This window comes from Aythya ferina (assembly GCF_964211825.1).
Source record: "Aythya ferina genome assembly, chromosome: 3".
NCBI classification, from domain to species: domain Eukaryota; kingdom Metazoa; phylum Chordata; class Aves; order Anseriformes; family Anatidae; genus Aythya; species Aythya ferina.
In genome coordinates, this window is record NC_140298.1 from 5,031,659 (window position 1) to 5,051,829 (window position 20,171).

At 45.1% G+C, this 20,171-nt stretch overlaps 1 protein-coding gene and 1 long non-coding RNA gene across 5 annotated transcripts in view; one reads left to right on the forward strand and one right to left on the reverse strand.

Moving 5' to 3' along the window:
* BMP2 (bone morphogenetic protein 2) overlaps positions 1–20,171 on the forward strand; it is a 78,773-nt gene that overhangs the window by 50,420 nt on the left and 8,182 nt on the right. The window contains exon 4 of one of the 4 annotated variants that reach the window (XM_084513704.1): positions 8,713–8,908. The exons of the other annotated variants lie outside the window; for them this stretch is intronic. Within the exon in view, the coding sequence (XP_084369830.1) occupies positions 8,713–8,767 (55 nt within the window). The 3' untranslated portion in view covers positions 8,768–8,908. Of the gene's footprint in view, positions 1–8,712; positions 8,909–20,171 lie in introns of those variants that run through there. 4 annotated transcript variants of the gene reach the window in all.
* On the reverse strand, positions 8,995–13,868 carry LOC311433974. The gene is made up of 3 exons (XR_014691158.1): positions 12,083–13,868; positions 11,201–11,287; positions 8,995–10,378 (listed from the first exon to the last, which is right to left on the reverse strand). It is a non-coding gene; the product is annotated as an uncharacterized lncRNA (long non-coding RNA).

Here is a 20,171-nt window from a genome sequence, read left to right on the forward strand (position 1 = left end):
GACGCTTTGAGCATATTTCCTCTGTGCCTCTGTGGGAGTACGTCTTCAGCAGAAATTAATGGTTGGGTTTAGCAGGGTGGATAAGATTACTGGGCTGACTGGGTCTGCCAGCGTGGTGAGAGGAGCGAAATGTGTTGTGATGCATGGGGTTTGGGTAAGAGCTTTCCACATCACCCTCATTTGAGCAAAAAACCATCAGGGTTTGTTCAGGTTCATTCCTGAACTGTTTATTTATGTATTGCTGGAGGCACTGCATGCCTACGTTGCCAGAGCCTCTTCTCCATGTCCAAATGGACAAAAATAGGCCAAGGGGATTAGTCTCATCTCATGGGGCTTCGCTGCCCACCACAGCAAATACGTGCCACAACCAGGCTTGGAAGTAGCATAGTTCATAAGCCCAGTTTAGTGCACGGGACTCTCTCCATTCAGAACTAATCACAAGACTGTCCTGTTCCTCTCTGATCACATCATGTCCCAAAAGCTTTGTGGAGGATCAACCAAATCTCCCGTGTTTTCATTTACTTAGCTCAGCCAAGTGATACAAAAACCAGAGCTCTTTTTCTGCCAACATGGATTTGCAGTGATTAAATTGCTCTGTTGTACGGGGTTAATTTTCATGGACAGATATTAACAATTATCAGCTAATATGTTTAGTAATCTTAAGAAAATACTTGGTAGTCTTTACAGCTACTTAGCTACCAAAAATTGGCATAAACTCCTTTGAATTTGGGCTCTGTAACTCATCATCATCATCTCCTCTTTTTGTCCTCCTTCCTAATAATCTGATGACTGTCTTCACATTGAGGTGCAACTCTCTCTTTACCTAGCATTTATTTCCCAGTGAGAGTCCAAGCTGCTTTGTTGTCACCTGTTCTTAAACCTGCTTATTGATGCAGACATGAAGGAGTCCGATTTATTTTACTTATCAAAAACACGGACTAGGCATGCCCACAAGACCCTTGGTCTAGAAGATAAAGGCATATGCCTGTGCATGTGCATGCACGCGTAGCTCTTCCAAAACAGAATGTCTTTTAATGCATTAAGTATCCCACGTAGCGAGTTTCTCTTACTATGAAACTCCCCATGGATATAAAACACTCATTTTTTAGTGGGATGGAGCTTGGGGACAGTGAGTCAATGATGATAACTCAGTACTACCTCGTTCAAGCATGTGTGTGTACACTTTTTTTTTTTTTGTTCAACTATGTGTGCGTGCACTTTTTTCCTGGGAAACCCACAGCAGTGGCTGATGTGCGGTTTTATGGGCCAGGGGTATAGCCAAGAGGCAGTTGTTTTACATGCAAACTGCAAGACTATGTATGAGACTAAGTGGCTGAATTTTATGGCACTGCTATGCTGCATGGCAAATGATGGTGTTCTGAGGACAAAAGTATTTTACTAGAACATTGACTGTACCCACTTTTTTCCTGTCCTTTTGATAAATGCAACTAACTCGAAAAGTTCCCTCCACAAGAAAAAAACACAGCAGTTACTAAGTATTAAGGGAAATACAGTCGAATATATGGGAAGAATAACGTAAAACCAATACCTTATGACTTAGGACTGAATTTAATCTCCAAATACGGTACAAGAACTCTTTATAAATAGCTGTCTAAGAGTCTTCCAGTGAAAAAGTGGTTTTACAGTGGGAACATTTTAAAATGCTACAAATATTAAGTGTATCCTCTATTCCTGATTTGTCTTGAAGCTCCCTCACCTGAGCAGCCACGGTGCTGATGGACTCCAGCTCACGCACACACACAAAGCTGATCCCTTGCTGTGTAAGCCATTATCCCGCAGTGTGTCTAAGGTAGGAACAGGAGAAACCCCATCTCATTTCTCCTTTATCCTTTCCATTTGCTTTGTCCTCAAATCCCTGCTGAAGGAGGCTATTGGTGACCGGAGTAGAGAGTCTGACACCAAATTCCTTCATTTCACCTTCAGCCCAGCTGTGCGAAGCCCACACGATGATGGTGTGAGTGTTTCTCTGCCTTGGTGGCATTTGGTGGCTCGATCCCTCAGCTGCTCCTCGGTGGATGGATGCACTAAGCCGCACACCAGTGCGACAAGACAGGGGCACAGGAATGCTCTCCATTTTATAGACAAGGCACTGAGGTCCTGTGGCACCTGTGTTTCCTAAGAAACAGTCCAGAAAATCAAATGGCACCCCTTGTAGAGGTCCAGATGCCTTCCTGGTCTCCCTGTGCAGTGGAAGGGGTGTCAGTTCACCTTCTTGTGTCCCCAGCCTTGCTGGCCCAGCAGAATGGAGCCTTTTTCCCTATTTCCTGGCTTCTCCTGCTGCTATGGACTCTGCGGTGCCAGCACTGCCCACCCCATCCCCAGTGTGCCTCTGCTAGGTGCAGGCTGAGGTCACAGCGGCGCTGGGGGTGCTCCCTCACTAGTGGCATGCATCTTGCTGTGTCAGGCAGGGCACCAAGGACACACACCGCTGTAATACAACCTAGCCTCTGGCAAGCCATACTGCACCAGTTAAGTGTGTGTTTTTCCTTGGTATCTGTGCCTAGGCTGGTAGAATGGTAGCAGAAGCTGTGGCAGCCAAAGCCCTTAACCTCTTCATTATTATTTTTGACCCTGCTTAGTGAGTAACGCCGCGACAAACCCCAGCTGGGCAGCATGGTGCAAAGCCGGCACAGCACCGGCTGAGAATCGGCCGCAGCAGGGGCAGTGCAGCTGCCTTGCTGCTCTTGAGTCGTGTCGGGGTGTTGGGTTTGCTGGGGGCCAAGACAAGAGCGGGTGTTAGGGGCTGGGCTGTGGATCGTACTGCAGCCCCACCAGCAGGGGCTTGCCTGAAGTCCTGCCCTCACAAACATGTACACTGCAGCAGACGTGAGACACTGCGTGGCTGTGCTCCAAAGCGTGGGATAGGAGGACATGGAGAGGGTGTATTATCATCTCCCTGACCACTGCAGGTGCAAAGAATTCGGTAACAATATTTGCTCTGGAGCCAAATTACTCTCAGACTCCCCCCGATGTTTATTCAGTTGAAGAGAATTACCCAGCTTTTTGGCTGCGCAACAGTCACGGGGTAAGAATTCCCAGACAGCGTATTTTTCTTTCTTTTATTTTATACCCTTTTGAAACATGCGTCTAGGCATGTGACAGGGAAACCTCAGATTGTTTGGTTGCGTATTTGAAAGGTACCTGAATGTTTCCTCCCTCCATTCATCGCCCTGAGTGTATTCAGCCTGCCTCGGTTCCTCGTAACTGGGCTGAAAGCCTCTGGAGAGCAACTTTTCTTGTAAGCTTTTCATCTCTCTTGGTTTGAAGGAGTTCAGTGATCTCCTGACCATCAGGACTTTTGCAAACACTTTGTTGTTTGGACTTCTGGTTCCGTCTCAAACCAAGAAGTACAAAGAAGCATAAAACTGTAAAAAAAAAAAAAAAAAAAAAAGTAACTATAATAATAACATAAAAGGACTCCACTTCCGAACCTTAACATAGCAGAAAAGTGTTTTTCCTTCCAACTAAAAATATAAAGAAGTCACCTGTATGCAGCTTAAGGAAAGGAGCAACTATTTCTTTGTGCCCTGCGAGATGGGCACACGGGACACGTCACTGGTACGGATCCTGCTTGTGTTACAGGCTGTCTGCTGCTCCGAGTGCGCGCAGTTAGCCCGAGCCATTTGATTTCCGTGGCATTTCACACGGACGCAAAAGTCTATCACAGACCTTTCAGTAGCTGGATCACTAAATATTTTCGTGCTTTAAAATAATTTCAGACTCAGGGCCGTTTACTGCAAATAGTTTTAAAAAGGCAATAAAGATAATATAATATCAATAATAATCTAGATAACTGCATTACCTGGTAGTCCATTTTATTACGTACCCGACCAACCAGAGACGTTGCACCCTCTAAGCAATGAAATATCCAGCACCTCATTTTTATTCATATTTTTCAATTAGCCATCTATAAAAAATCATTGCAAAACTCAACTCTTCTCTTCAGTCACATCCTCTGGCTGTGCCAGGCAGTGTAATAACTCACAGAGGGGCAGCGCTAGGAGAGAGCTAGATTGGGTGAGGAAGTAAACTGCAACGCTGCAGCCTCACTGCAACTGAATCCTGACTGCCAAAGGCCGAGCAAGGGGAAGGCCGATACTGCAGCGCCACAGCGACACTGCAGGATTATCATTTCCATTCCATTCAGATTAAAAAAAAAAAAAAAAAAAAAGTTTTTCTTTGGCTTGATAAATTCCATCCGTCCTTCCCACCTGTTTCCATTTTAATGCTAAAATAGAAGCACTCTACTTGTATCTGGTTTCCAAGCTGGCAGGAGAAGTCCCTGTGTTGGTTGGTAGTGCTATAACGCATTAGGCTGCGATGCAGCTCTGGCTGTCTTTATTTCATTACTTTTGTCTTTCCCCTCAACACATCGAGTACTGAGAGCTGGTTCTTCACTTGGTGTCAATGGCAAAGCCCTGGCTCTTCCAGAGGAGGAAGCCCAGAGCCGTAGCTAATGCAAATCACCAGAGCTGGGTATTGTTAGTGAGAAAACAGTCTGTAACGAGCTGTGCACTTAGAGCTGCTCGGGGAGGAAGAAGACTTCGGTGTCCTGTAATCACAGGGTGACTCTGAGCCACAACTATGCCGTAGCCATGAAAAGGGAAATGCAATCCAAAGGGAGAGACGAGACAGTGGCAGCACAGTGGGCACACACAAGAGCTTGGCTTCAACACGGCTCAACGTGGTGCCCCTCTGTGCTCACCAAGCAACAAGAAATGAGCTGAGGCTGAAGCAAATGCCAAAGTGTGCTACCAAGGTTGGCAAGGACAGGAGGGCCTGCTATGGGTAAGGACACCATGAGGGATTAGCTGAGAAAATCAATGGCTGAGATTTCTGTCTATAAATGTGTTAAAAAAAAAATAAATAAGGAAGCTGAAGAACTCTTCAGGCAAAGGGATGCTCTGGTATGAAAACGGTAATACAAACTGCTGTGGATGGATTTAGAAATTAGAGAAATTAGAGAAAGGTTTCCTAACGAGTGGTGAGAGCGAGCACGAACAATTTTCTCATTTAAGATGGAGCTTGCTAGAAAAGCTCATATGGGGGAAAATGGGCCTGAACTTACTGACACAGCAGTCTCTTTACTGAAGCCGGAGACGCGTGCCAAGCAGCAGCCGGGTTGTGTTGGGATCACCCTTTGCAGGGTAATGTGCCAAATTCTCATTGTCTCTCTCATTTGAAGCTTCGGGTTGGCTCATGAGAAAGAGGCATTTCTATCAGCAAGCCAGGGAGGCTGGCAGGGGTATGGAGGTCTGCGCTCAAGCAAAACTAACAACTGGCCCTGTCTGCAGGGTTTTTGTATTGTCTTCACAGGAAGATGGCTCTGTTTTAATGTAGGGAGGTTTAAAATTTGTAGGGCTTTCTTAGGTGACAAAATTTTATTTATTTATTATTAAAAAAAAAAAAAGAGAGAGAGAGAGAGAAACCATACTAAATTTTAGGTGTTTAGGGAACCTGAAGATACTCTACTGCTGTGAATCTTTCCTTGCTCAAGCAGCAATAGCCCAAGAGGAATCATGCCTGGGGGCTCTTAGCAGATGTCTATAGGTTTGGAAAAGAACATCAGAAGAACTACTTATCAGGAAAAAAATAGGGATTATATATATGTTTCTGCCTACAAAGCGAATACTTAGACCAATATAATGCAGGTAACCACAAAGAAATGAAATGCTTTTGGGGAAATCGGAGGGGAGAAATTGCTATCTGTGTTTGTTCACATTGCATTCAAGCTTCCAGGTTAGCTCAGAGCTACTCAGATAGGATATGTTTTAGAGAGCTCAGGCGTAGATGACATCAAAGTGCCTGGTGCAGCAAAGCTCTTTCTTGTGTGTAAATATGAGCTGTGCACTCACTAAAATGTGTTCCTACCAGGACTGATTTCTGACCCGCCTGTGCTTGATGTGGGGAGCGGGCGGGGACTGAAGGTTGCTCTGAGGAGAGAGGAAAAGGGCAGAAATGTGCCCTGTGTTGGGGACTGGGGAATTCACACACAAATGCATGAATTGGCTGGTTGTAAAAGGGACAGCATTTTACTCAAGGATGCAATGGCCACTTCCAGCTTTTGAAATTTCCACCAAATTTTAGAGGCTAAGTGCTAGCGAAGAGAAAGAAGATAGACGTTATTCAGTGGCAAGGTTTCATCTGTCTCAAGAGTTTCTGTAGGACATAGGCATTAGCCCACCTTTGTTGCTTCTTGCTTGGTTTGGTCCTCAGATCACTGCCCTGCAACTGATGAAGAAAACACACAGTAGCAGAACGGAGCTGCTGAGATTTACCTGGCCAGTCTGAGAGTCCTTTGCACCTCCACACCTCCCATCCCCTGCTACCACATTCACACTCCCTGTCTGTGCCACTGTGCACAAAAATAATGGCACAAGCGTGGCAGGCAGTTTGTTGGAGTTACACAAAGTGCAATTTCTATCGCAGCATGGGAACACTGCTCGCTTTTATGCTCTGGAGCTGATAAGAAGTTCCCCCACCCAAAAGAAAAGTCATGCTTTAGCTCTGGCAGAAGAAAAATAATTTCAGTGCCCCCTCCGCCGTGCTTTGCTGCATTACAGGCAATGGTGTTGCTTGGAATGAAACGCTGCAGCTGTGAACTTTGCTTCGTGTTAGACAGGAATGAAATGTTCTCTCTTTTCACTTCTGTTTGCTACACAGGCAACATGATTTCAGATTACATTACCTGAGCAATCGCAATCCAAATTATTTGTCCAGACATAAAATAGCAAGGCAAAGAAACCCACCCAAGGAATCTGTGGTATAACTTCAAATATGTGTATGAGTATTTCCATGCTTGCAACTATCCTGTGTAGGTGTTCAGTGATTCCCAGTAATTATCTAACCATATGTTTAATTTCTCTCTCTCTCTCTCTTTTTTTTTTTTTTTTTAAATAAATGATTCTACACATTTTTTTGTGGCATGTTAGCTTGGCTAAAATAATGCATGGTCTGATTGTGCTCTCATTTAGTTTAATGCCACCATTCCCACTGAGTAAACTGATTCAGGATTAGGCCCCCAGTGAAGCAAAGTCCATACTTTGTAGAAATAGCAGGATTGAAAATCCCTGTAGTTTGTAGACATATTGAGCTTATTTAGGACAGAACAAATATTTTGCCATTACTTGGACATATACAGATGGTCCAGTCCTGCACAGAACAGGCAAAGCTCCCACTGAATTAACAAGAGGAAAAAAAAAAGAAAAAAAAAGAAAAAAAAGGTTGAAATTTGCAAATCAGGTCAGCATGGCATGATCAGTGGAATTTTGAAATATATTTAAGTTGAAGTTTTTCTTTGGAAAAAAGTTTTGGTCCAAACATGCTGCTCAACCCTTAAGATTCATGGAATTTTACAATTCATGCAGGAGGTGTTGGCTCCTCTTCCCGGTTTGCTCCAAGTACCAGGCTCCCATGGTTATGATACAATTTTCTGCACTGGGTTACCTGCATGGCCAGCAAACAGGTTTTCCAGGAGGAAAGCGGTGTGCAGAACAACCCCAGAGGGGCAACGCTCAGCACCTCATGATGACTTGGTGTGACAGGTCCGGCACCACAACAGAGCTGGGGAGAGCTGAGTCACAGCCCTCCAGGGACGCCTCGCAGATGCACAGCTTTCGAGGATGAGGCACAAGTTAAGTCTGGGTTAAGTTCACAAGTTTGGCCCTTCCTGCTAAACCACTTGGACAGCTGGCTGACGGGGGAGTGAGAATGATCTGGGACAACAGAGAAGTGGCACTACTTTGTGAAACGAGGAAATGGCTCGCTGATGCTAACTGGTTTCACACTGCTGTGAGAGCTGATCTTCCAGGAGAAATGGATCTATACTGCGGTACAGTAAAGAGAAAAAAATCTCTTTTCAGCTGATCTGTGTAAGCAGATCAGGATGAGTTCAGCTTTTCAGAGATCCAAGATGCAAAATATTTCAGATGTGTGTGACCAGATCGGTCACCTCTGCTGATATAAATGAAAACAAAATAAATTCAAAATTTTGAAGGGACATCATTCCCTAGATTTGAAAACTAGAAGTCTTTGGATGTGGAAATAAAAAAGCGCCACCAAGCACTGTACTCAACTTGTACTCAAGGGTACATAACTTGCATTATCTTAAATTCAGTTAATTAACTCAAAAATATTCTGTGGATTTAATCTACTGGACTAAGTGTATGGTGACATTTTCATTTTTTAGGAAATATTGATAATGGAAAGCCTTTGACTTCTATGTGGTAAAAAAGCTGCCCAGGATATAAATGTATGACATGCATGAACAGTTCTCCAAAACATGAAGATTTGCCTTAAACTCTCAGTAGCCCATCTAGGCCAGTGATGATCACTTCTGAAAGTCTCAGGTGGAGTTTTTTGAATTACTACTACATTGAAAAGCGTACAATGATAATCAAACACAACATAGCTCAAGGTAGGAGAGGGCCCGGATACAAGGCTGAATGTTGGCTGACGGATCAGATTACAGAGCAAGCATCAGCCTGGGTTTTCTTGCATGATTTTTAAGCTTATATCATCCCAACTTAAGTAAGTACAGTGTCAAACTCCTGACTACCCAAAGATGCTGGTTCAGTTTTTGCTCAACATCAGCTGTTTTGCATGATTCTGGGACGAGGCTGGGCACCTTCCTGGCTATGGGGTTGGAGGAACCCGACAGCTCAACCAAAGTCTTTGTATTTCTGCTTCCAGCCTACACCAAAGCTCTGGGAATCACTGCTCAAAGGAAAATACTGTTGGGCTCTGACATCTCCTCCTCCTCCATTCATGAAGCATGAAGAAGAGCGCGGGCAGAGGGAAGTCTTTCTAATCTGAGGTCCTTCTGTTTGATGGTTGGCATGGTTTACAGTGAAACTACGATCATCAGGGAAAGATGATCTGATAGTTATTAAAAATAATAGGCCGACAAATGACGTATCCCTGGCTATGGAATGAAATACTTGACACAACAGATGGGACTTCTTATCAGAGATTTCTCCAGCTTACCCACTCAATATTGATAACATGCTTGGAGGAGTTAAGAGAGTCATACCAATAAACACAAATGCCTAAAAACTATCTGCATCGAGGCTCCGTGATAAAGGATGGGAAAATAAAGTTATTTCCCAGAGTAATAACAGGTTAAAAGATGTCTTTCTGGAAGATGGGTATGAAGCTCTGTTCACAATTGTTGGAGGATACAACTGGGTCCCCTCAGGGCTTCATGCTAGGACATCTGCCACATCTCTCTGTACAAGAGAAAGGTTTTGTGCATTACTTAGAACTGAGGTCGTTGCAATACTAATTTGACAGTGTTCAGACGTATTCATAAATAGCCTGGTAAAAAGGATGAATAGTGAGATGAGAAATTTTGCAGACGATGCAAATTATTCAGCATTGTAAAACTAAATCTGGCCACAAAGCACTGCCGAAAGAGTTCATGATCCTGAGTGACTGGGCAATAAAATGACTGATGTAGTGCAGTGTCAACAAAAGCAGAGCACATGCAGAAAACTCACCCTAACTGTACTTCAACGTGGAGGAGACCTCAGTTCAACATTTAGCAAAGAGAGCTTGGAGTCCTGTGTAAACATCATGTAAAGTCCATCAGGAGAGGCAACCATCATGTTAAGAACTAGCTGGCAAAGAAGCAGGAAGGAACAAAACGGAAAACGTCATCATAGCAGTCCTCAGTGAAACTGTACGGCAATGGTAGTGTGTTTTCTGGTCATCTAAGTCCAGAAGGGTTGAACTGAACTAGAAAACACAGAAACGAAAGCATTCTGGATGAGGAGAGGTAGGAAACAGCTTCCATAAAGACAAGAAACTAACTAGATGAGGAGTCTTCAGGGTGGAAAGGAGTGATAGAAGCAGGCAGTACAGTGAAGGTCTGTCAGATTGTGAATGACATATAGAAAAAGGCAAATAGGAAATGGTTGTCCACTGCTTCTCGTAAGGGGACCTGACACAGCATTCACGCAAGAAGGTTTAAACCAACACGAGGAAGTACTTTTTCATGCAAAGCATAATTAAATTGTGGAACTCGTTGCCACAGGATGTTGCGGAGGCCAAAAGTTATAAATGGCTTGAGAAAGGGATCAAAAAAATTTGAGGAGGATAGGTCCATGGGTGGCTATTAAAACACACTGGTCTGGAGGCAGCCTCTGCTTTGGGAAGTCCATAAACCACGGATTGCCTGAAGCAAGGAGGGTACAGCTGGGGAAGGATCACGCCGTACCTCCTCCTTGAGTTTCCTCCTTCCGCATCTCCTCCTGGCTACACCAGCAGACAGGATACTGGCTCACACAGCTGCTTGCTGTGATGCTGCTCAGGTCCCAGCTCCGCTCGTCCTGTCTGGGGCACGTCTCCACTTATTCCCCTTGAATTAAAAAAAAAAAAAAAAAAAAAAAAAAGCCAAAGAGGGGGAAGAAACAACCCCAGCCCTCCACACTGTTAGTAGGCAGCCTGGTAGTTGTTTTATTTTCTTTAGAGTGGACTTTGTGTTGCAAGTGGCAGGAAGCCATGAACCACAAAAATAAAATAATTCTAACCCTAGTGCTAAGTAAGGAAAACAAAGATGGCTCAGCAATTAGCAGCATTATATATGTTAGTACTAAGTAACAACAGATGTCAGGACTTGAGCCCTTTGCATTCCTCGCAATCCTTTGGAAACCAAAGCCTTTTGACGTTGCTATACATTATTACAGTTATTTTGGGTCTGAGAGAGCAGCAAAAGCTCTTTGAATGTTGAAATATGCACGTTGCTAGGACTGGCTGGGCCTTACCTGTGTATACCTCACCGTCCTGCATACTTCTGCTGACTTAACAGGCTAGCGTGTGCTGTAAAAGCCTGCTCTGTAAAGACATGCGCTGGCCATGAGTCATTAGCAAGCATGCAAAGCTAATTGGCAAAATACTCATAAAAGATTTTGAAGGTGGGTTAATTACAATTCATTACACTGTAAACTGTCCCCAGGCTATTGTTAAAAAATGCAGGAGTTTCAAGGTCCAGTATTTTATGATTCATTTTGCCATGCAGTGAAAAACAGACTCTATATCAAACTACATTCATTATAGTTAAGACCACAAAATCTTTATTGGTTTTCCCAACATTCCCTCCTTGTTATATGAATTCATATGGACTGCACATTTCTAACAATTGGCAAGAAGGCATGAAATAAAATTTATGATATTTTCTTACCTTATGCTCAGCGCAGCCTTAAAAATTGCCCATTCCAATTGCTTTACCTCCTCCCACCTCGATTCATTGGAGCCGATTGGATGGGAACTGGAAAACAAACAGAGCTGAACAAGAACGACAACAACGCCACGCTAGAGGTTTCCTTGTGTGATGAACCAGGCTTCTGTGTGGGACTTCAGCTCCACGAGGATGATGAGAAATGGTAATAACTAAGAATTTCCCCTTGTCGTAATATAGGCAATGTTTTAAATTTCAGAGTGGACACATTTATGCCAGCGGAGGTATGCACTATTTCCAGTGGAGGCTCTCACAGCCGAGCCCAGGACACACCACCGCAGACCCAGGTTTCAGTCCTGCTTCTGCTTAGGCAGATCCTGCAGGCTCGTGCATCAGTTTACTCACAGAGTAACCCTGCCACGTGCTTTGCTGGACTCTGTACACTTGTAGCCAAATTCTCCAGCTTATAGTAGACAGCAGTGCCTTCGACTGTCTTTGCTTATGCCTGGAATGTCAAATACTTCTGTTTTCTCGTGAAAGGTCCGTGGGAGGGGGGCATTACCACCGAGTAGCTCAGCATAATCTCAATAACGCTGTGTTGAGGAAAGCTAATAGGGGATCCAGCTGCGACCCCTGTGGGAGCCGAGCCAAGCACTGCTCATCAGTGCTACCTTTGTGCCCTTCTGAGGGGCTCTCCTTATCTCCTGGCGCTGGCTGGCACTTGGGCTCTCCTTCGGGACATAAACGGTGCCATTCAGCCGTGCTTGCTTTCCTCTACCCCAGCATGCTGAGCCCCGATCACTGCTGCACACCCTGCGGGCTTTCTCCTGTGTCAGCCCAGCTGGCATCTGCCCGCACCGCGTCCTGCTCCCTGTGTTCACAGACCTTGCTAAGAGGATCGGTGGAGGCCTTTCCAGCTCAGCTGAGCTAATTTTGGCTTTCAGTAGGTTCCAGTAGGCTCTAAGGATATTGCTATTACTGTCATTAATACACGGCGTTGAGTTGCAATGGCCTGCTTGGAGTCTGAGTTCAGCTCCGAGTCCAGCCCCGTGTGGCTTCGGGATGCTGCAGAGCAGCCACTGACGGAGGTCAGAGCTGGATTAAAACCAGATTTAAGCATAAGTAGTAAATGGGGAAAATAACCAGGGACTACTCCTCTCCCCCATGAAAACTGCTGATGACATGGATTAATTTTGTTATTTCGGTTAATATGTTACTTCTCTGTAGCTTTGAGGTGATGGGGGAGTGCAATACTGAAGAAATCTCTCAGAAAATAATTGAACTGCCGTTCTTAGCTTTTTCCTATTGAGAGCTCTAAACCTTTCAATGGTTTCTGAATATTGTGGGAGGCAAAATTTTTCATTCAATTGGAAAATAAGTTCTCGTTCACCGACGTGCACCAACAGAAAAAAAACCACCAAGCCTACCAGCTAGAAATCAGATGTGGAAATGCTCTGGTAACGCTCAGTAACCCATTTATTGTAAGGTACATTGGTTTTGTTTGCATCTATATAGCATAAATCAACAAATATCTTAGGATGGCTATTTTGTCTGAGGTTTTCTCTAAGAAACTGGATTTTCCTTATATGACAATGTCAGAACTTCTGTATTTGTTGGGACCAAGACTCTATCTAGCCCGGTTTCTTTCAGTTGCTCAAGGAAGAGTAAAAATCAACCTGGCCGTTTATGATGCTTGTAGCACCCCATTGCACTGGCAGAGACCCCTGGCCGCTGTGCCAGACACCAAGCACAGCCCAGAAGGAGTTTATAACCCAGCAGCCAAAACTCAGCTGCGTTTTCACAGCCGGTGGGCATTTGCAGGAAAGAACTTGGAAATCAGATTTCAATGACAGTGATATTTATGGGTGCTCTGATGAGTCTCTGTGCCTGGGAAATAATGACTATATCCAGAAATGTTGGCAAATACTTCTTTTGTTTTGTTTTATTAAGAATTATAGCTACTCCCAAGGCCATCTCACCTGGAACTAGTACACGAACAAAGTTCATCATGACATTTCAGCAATGTCCATGATGTTACTGGGCAGGCGTACCAGAGAGCAAAATGGAAGTGAAGGAGGAAAAAATGAGTGACTGAAAGTTTCCAAACTCTCACTAATATTTGTTTCTAGCAGTGCAGAGATTTTGCAAGTGGCAGGTGTCAGTATTAAGTACTGAATTCTCCATTTTCCCCTTGGTCTCATTATAAACAGGGATATTTGTTTTTAAAATGGACATTTTTCATCACTTCTTTTTGGGGTCATGCCTCTGTAAGGCTCACAGATGCTGAGTTTGGACAGGATCTTTTAGCCATAATATATGAAGCTCCAAAATTTCAGAGGCTTCATTAAGAATATCATGCAAAAAGTGGGATTTTTGCCATTGGCTTGATTGGCTCCAGGATTACACCCTTGCTGCTCCTTGGAAGTCATCTTTGATTTGGAAATCATCTTGAAAAATGCTGTGATACATTGCTCTCTGAGGAGATTCCTGCTACTTCATCGTTTTGACAAGGCTGTAAATAACAAAAGAGACATACTCATCAAGTGCTCTTCCAGTCCCGGCTGAAATCAGGATAGTCAGAAATGGGCAACAGCAAAATGTTAATCAAATTCCTTTGAATCTCAGAAGAAATGTGGAGTAGAGCTTCTTCGAGACTACAGAAAACTGTCCATGGAAAACTGTCAACATTGCTCTTTAACATATTGTGTCAACATTTGGCATCTGTGAATCAGTTGGTGAAGTGGCTGGAAAAAACAGGAAAATACATTTTTATGGATGTTGGGAATATATAGCTACATGACTATATGCATAAAATATATGCATTTTGCTATCTAAAACGTACACACTTTACCTACATACAACATTTTTATTTGCCAGCTATGTGTATGTGTTTATGTGATATTTATACATGTATATCAGAACAGGAAAACTTCCAGCTGCAGTTTTGAAGGCAGATTTATTTGTGTGTTGAACAAAACCCATTTTTGACAAACAACTTCTCCTAGCTATGGACTGGCTACACTGAAGGCTGTTCTGGATGGGCTGTGTGATACCTCTGTCAGGGCTTTCATAGTTGCTAGCATCACTCACTCCTCTGGAGTTCTCCTCCCCGTGCTGCTATAATTCACTGCCCTCCACTCCAGCTGCTGCTGAGTCCCATTGGCATCACCTGTGTGCTAGAAAACAGGGAAAGGATGTGCAAGTGTTTAGGGGGAACTTGGCCCCACAGCCGTCTGTGGCAAAAATCCCATTGACTGCAACAAACCTGGATTTCACTCACAGCCCTTGGAAGATTTTTACAGATCTGCAAATAACGCGCTGTGTATATCCTGTAATCAAAGCCTTCCCTATTGAATTTATTTACTTTTACATTGTGCATGATATTAAACCCAAGCTCTGTGAACTCCTGCTCTTATCTCAGGCCCCATGGAAGGACCACCTCGTCTGGCTTCACTGAAGTTCATCACTGCTCCTACATGAAGGTTGGTGGAAGTACCTTGCTGAAGGTTCCTCACGTAGCTTGTTTCCTACAGTAAATTCAAAGGGATGAGGCATCTCACAATTGGCTTTTACAGCATTACAAAAAGAAATAAAAAATTGGCTCAGAAGCAGCTTTTTCTCTAGTGGTGGCTGAGCTGCTGGGAAGTTTGTGTAGCATTCCCCCGCAGTGAGCCAAATCCTGCAACTCCAAGCAGGGAAAAGTGTCATAAATCCTTGCAAACGAGAGGCACCTCTAGCTGCATGGTGAGAGCCCAGCCATTGCTTCTGGAGCCAAAGAGCTCATTGGCAAAGGGGACATTATCACCAGCTGTCATACCTGGAGCTCTCCAATGAATTCAGGTCCCCTGTGTGACCTTGGACGAGGTATGTACGCTCCTTTCCTTCACTTCCCCATCTAGAAGATGGAGCTAGTAACACTCGATTTGCTCATCATGTTTATTTAAATTATAAACACCTCCAGGCAGAGGCAATCTCTTACAACGTGTCTATACAACGTCTAATAGAAGGCCCTTGTCTCAGCTCAACCTCTAGGTACTACATGGAGGCAAATAATAGTACTTGGCAGAGTGCAGATTTCGAACTAGAAATCTAATATCAAATAGTTCTCCTTCTCTCCTGCTTTTGGCACTTGGCCCTATTCAAGATGACAAATCCTGAGGGCCCTCAGTTACTGACTCCCATTAAAGTTTACATTACACTCACTGGCAGTTTGTCTCAGAAGTGTCCCAGGATTTCCCCCTTAGATTTTTAAATGGCTGTACGGCAGAAAGAAAGAAAGAAAGAACAACTGTAGCCAGTCCTGGAGTTGCAGCTGTAATCAAAAGCGTTATGATGAAGTTCAGCTGGAAGAGCAAATAAGAGAAGAAAAAAAAAAAGAAACAAAAAAAAAGAAACAAAACACGGGAATGCCATCAAAGTCTTTCAAAGACAGAAATTCATTTTACCTTTGTCAATGGCTGTGGTTTTCAAGGATAAAGATCAAAGCGATGACCGTGGGCAGAGCTATGACAAACGCCGAGATCAGTCTGTTAAACCCTAGCATTAGCGCTACAGTTAGACTGGTGTCTAGACTAGCAGTGGGTACTCATGCCAGGTTTGGCAAGCACGGCAGCGCAGCGCTTGCATCAGAGCTGGAGCAAGAAGAATGAGGCATCCAAATTGCAGAGGGGAGGGAGCAATCAGGCTCCAGTGGAGTGGAACTGGAAAAAGGAAGTTTAGAAAAAAACAACAACAACAAAAACACACGCAAAAAGAAACAGAGGCGGATTACTGCCCGAGCCCAGGGAAAGCCAGCTGGGAAGATGCATCCCCCCAGCTCCTAGTTTGTGCATTGTGATTAATGTACACAGAAAGCTTAGATAACTTGGGGAAAGTAATGCCAAATTCTTATCAATACAGATGAGCTGGCTTCGTATTCCTCCAGCGCTTTCATGTGGAAATGAGACTGCATTTGATGAGGCCAAGCCCATGTTTGAAATAGCTCAGCTGGGATGTGAGCATGGTGAGGGTTCAGGTGCCTGCATGGAAAATTGCTGCGGCTGGCTGGGAAGGAGAGCCCTTTCCTGAGGGCAGAGAGTGCTTTTCCTCTTCCTCATGGAGAGGACACAGAGCTCTTGCTCCGTGGGCTAAATACCTGCTGAAGCCCGAGCTGACAGCCCGTGCCAGGACGCAAGGTGTTCTTGGCTGCTGAGGGGCCGTGGCCGAGCCTGGGGCATTCCTGGCCCCAGGGTGCCACACGGGGCCGGTACAGGGGCAAACACCAGCAAACCTGTGTGCTGCTCTCCTGGGGCCCCCAGCCGCAGGGCAAAGCGTTTGCACAGCCCCCATCACTGGAGGAGCTCAAAACTCCCCAGGTACTTCCCAACAACCGCTTGTCATCACAGCAACGTGGGCTTCCACCGGTCATTACGAGCTGAAAAGGAGCTGCAGGCAAACGTGGGCAAAGGCAGCCTCCAGTGGGTGGAGACAGAAAGGAGGGATATTTTCAGAAACCCAGTTGCTTTCAGCTGTGCTTCACGCAGGGGCTTGCAGGGTCTGTTGTCAGAAGCACGGTGTAGCACTTGCTAGAAACAATTAGCCAAGGCTTCGACCGGTCATATGCTATTCTCAGCTCTGCTACTGACTCACCTGCACGGCCTCAGGCGAGTTGCTTGCATATTTGTGCCTTAGTTTACCCATTGGTAATACCAGAGACAGTAACAGTCTCACAGAGTGGTGTGAGGATTAATTAATTAATATTTGGAAAGCAGCTTGTGCCTTGACGTCTTTGTGCCTTTGTTTACCCATCAGTAATGTCAGAGATAAAACTGTCTCATGGAAAGGTACAAGGATTAATTAATTATTTGAAAAGCAGTTTGAGATCCCTGGATGAAAGATTCTATGCGAGTCAAACATATCATTAAAAACATCTCCCAGTCCTCTGTGAAGTTAAAATAAAGCTGGAGCTTCTTAGTCATTCAAATAATTAAACCACAAATACTGTTTATTTTAATCTTGCCTTTAAAAAAATAATCTAATCTAGGCAGCGATACCAGCCAAAGAATGAAAAATGTTTCAAATTCAAGAGACTTATCAATTTAAAGAGCTTGATTCTTAATTGCCTTTTGATTTCTATCAATGGAAAGTGAGAGCAATTGTATTTACAAATGCCTGCAAAAGCACGGGGCAGCTGGGAGGACGCCCACAGCTCCTCTCCAGGGTTTCAGCCCTGCATATTCACATGGCTACGGCAGCTGTACACAGCACTGCACGCAGGTTTTCGCACTACCCAAGCAGAGATGTGCATGCCAAATGCAGAAGTCCTCTCGCACACTTCCCTGGGGAACTGTTGTGTAGTGGGACATAAAATATATGCGAGTGGCCCTCTTTTTTGCCTCTTTCTCCCTCTCTTGTTTTTCTGCGTCTTTTTGTTTTACGAGCTATGTATGTAAAGAAGAGGTTTGCAGAATCAAGGTCACGGGTTTTAATTGAGCGGGGCCTCTTTTAAGGTGTAACTACTGCTGGGAATCTGCTAGCCTAGCAATCTGCCGTACGGGGCACCCAAACCACCATCCCACATGAGGTTTCCTTCAGCTCCGAGGGACCCATCTCAGCCTTTTCATGGCCTTCCACTTCTCTTTGCTCAGAGAAAATTCTGCAGCAATCTCTGAGTAACCCGTGTGGGAACGTGGGGAGGAGGAAGAAAGGATGTAATTGCTTTCCTGAGCTCCAGCGCGTTCATTAGTTAAATGTCCTGCTGTCTTTTCCACGCTAGTCCAGCTTCTACTGAATTTTCATCAGACCAGAAGAGGCCTCTAGGGCCATTTGAAAGTAACCATCAGATAAAAGCGACTGCCATCCTCCTTCTGCGGCAGGCGAGGAAGCAGACACGGGCAGACTGGTCACACAGGAAGGCGAGGAGGGACCCGATGACTCAGAGCTTTTGACTCCCAGCCGTCAGCTTGAGACGCCGTTCTAGCCAGGTATAAAAGCACACGGTTATCTCTGACCTCATGAATAATCCCACTGATTTAAGCCATAAACTTCAGCATCAGGGCCTTAACCACCTCACCGTGCTCACCAGGAGTGGATAAACAAGCACGCAGGCCCGGATAGGCCCAAATAATTGACATAGAGGAACAGCAGCGAATGGTGGTTTCCCTGCTGCAGGTTTCCTCGCAGCTGCTCTGCCTGAGAAGACCGCCACTGGGACAAGCAGGTGGCTCGGTCCCTGCGGTGAGGGGCTCCTTGGGGATGACAGCATTTCCCCAGAGCCCTGAAGATGCTATCCCCGTCCTGGAGAACCCCTGGAAGGGTAAAGGGGAATTTGCAGATCCATTGCTACCAGCTGTCCTTTCCTGGCGGGGATTTACTGAGTTCGTGATCCCTTTGCTCACACAGAATCAGGAAACAACCTGGTTGTGATGGGGTCCCACCCACAAGCAGAGGCATCCCTCAAAACGCTGTGGCCCAGTGCAGGATGCAGTTTACTCCCCCGCAAGTGCTTGGGACCTTGCATTTGTAGCAAAGGGCTAAGAGATCAAGGGAAACCAGAAGGAATCTACTTTCCTGTTGTTGATGGGAGAGTGAGTGAAGCAACCTAAATTATACATGGCGTTGCCTACCAGATGGTCAGAGCGTCTCTCCCTTCTATTATGCAAAGTAATAGTTTCACAGACAAAGTAGAGGGGACCGGAGATAGCAGAGCATTTGGGAAATGTGCCCCATAGCTGATTTAAAGGCGTGTTTTGCTTCTAGCTGGGACATGGGGTTTCAGCTGGATGCCTGTTGTTCAAACCTTCTCCAGAGGTGAAAGGTGCCAGCCCGGCCTGTGAGAGGGAGCAGGACTGTGAACCCCCCCAGAATCAGAGCAGTAATTTCTAACAGCAGGGGTTGGGTTTTGCTGACTGGGACAGGAAGTGGTGGTTTAAAACACCAAGTTTAATAAACGTGGACAAAGCCCATTTCACCCCATTTTGCTTCTTACTAATGAGAAGCTTTCAGTTTGGCCCTTTGTAGCTGCAGACACTGACTCGTGACCTCTCCATGCACTACACCCCACTGCCTAGCACGCCCAAGTATTCTTCCTGGGCTGCCTCATGGCATAATGGCACGTCAACATGGAAACTGAAGGTCTGAATGGAAAGCCACTTCTGCTGGCTTTAACTTAGAAAAGTTCAGATATTGTCACGAGCATGAGGCTCATTGTGTGCGGGGCCAGGCTGCTGGGGCTGAGGCATCCCAGGGAGCTGCTGCTGCCCCCCGCTAGCTGTCTGGAAGCCCTAACAAGCATGAGTTTGCCTATAGCAGACACATCCATCCTGAGGATGGGGGTGACAGCATTTTCTCCACGACGTGACAGTATCACATTTCACACAATAGTCCTAGTCCATGAGCAGAGCTCCTCAGCACAGCATTAACACCTCCTGAGAGCACGTATGGGAAAGAAAAATTCTCATGCAAGGCTTGCTAGATCAGCCCCTTCATACCGATTGCACAAACATGCCGCCGGGCAGGATGCACGGACTTCATTTCACTGGTAGCGGCATGGATCCACACATCAAAATAAACCACTCAGGGCTTTGGTTTGTGCGTTATATGATCATCCAGAGGCTTCAAAAAGGGTATCACTGAGATCTCATTCCCATGTATAATTTCTGTCTTCCCTGATCTTGAGCGCAGCTTTCACTGGAGTAGTGCAAGATATAAAAATGTCAGGCTTCCTTTGTGAGCTTTGTTTTTTGATAACTGAAACCCAACTGATTAAATCTCAGATCAAGAGTGGTGACCCTTGTTCTCACTCAGAGCTGTGGGTTATCAGCCCTCAGGCTGATTTCTGAAGCAGTTCACTCTGCAGTAAGAGGTCCTTAAGAATCAACAGCCAGTACTGGACCTAGTTCGGTCACCTTTCATTTGGCTACAGATTCCCCTAACACAGATGCTGGAGCTCATAATCTCTATTTAATTTTCTCCTTTCATTTTTCTTGAGGAAAGC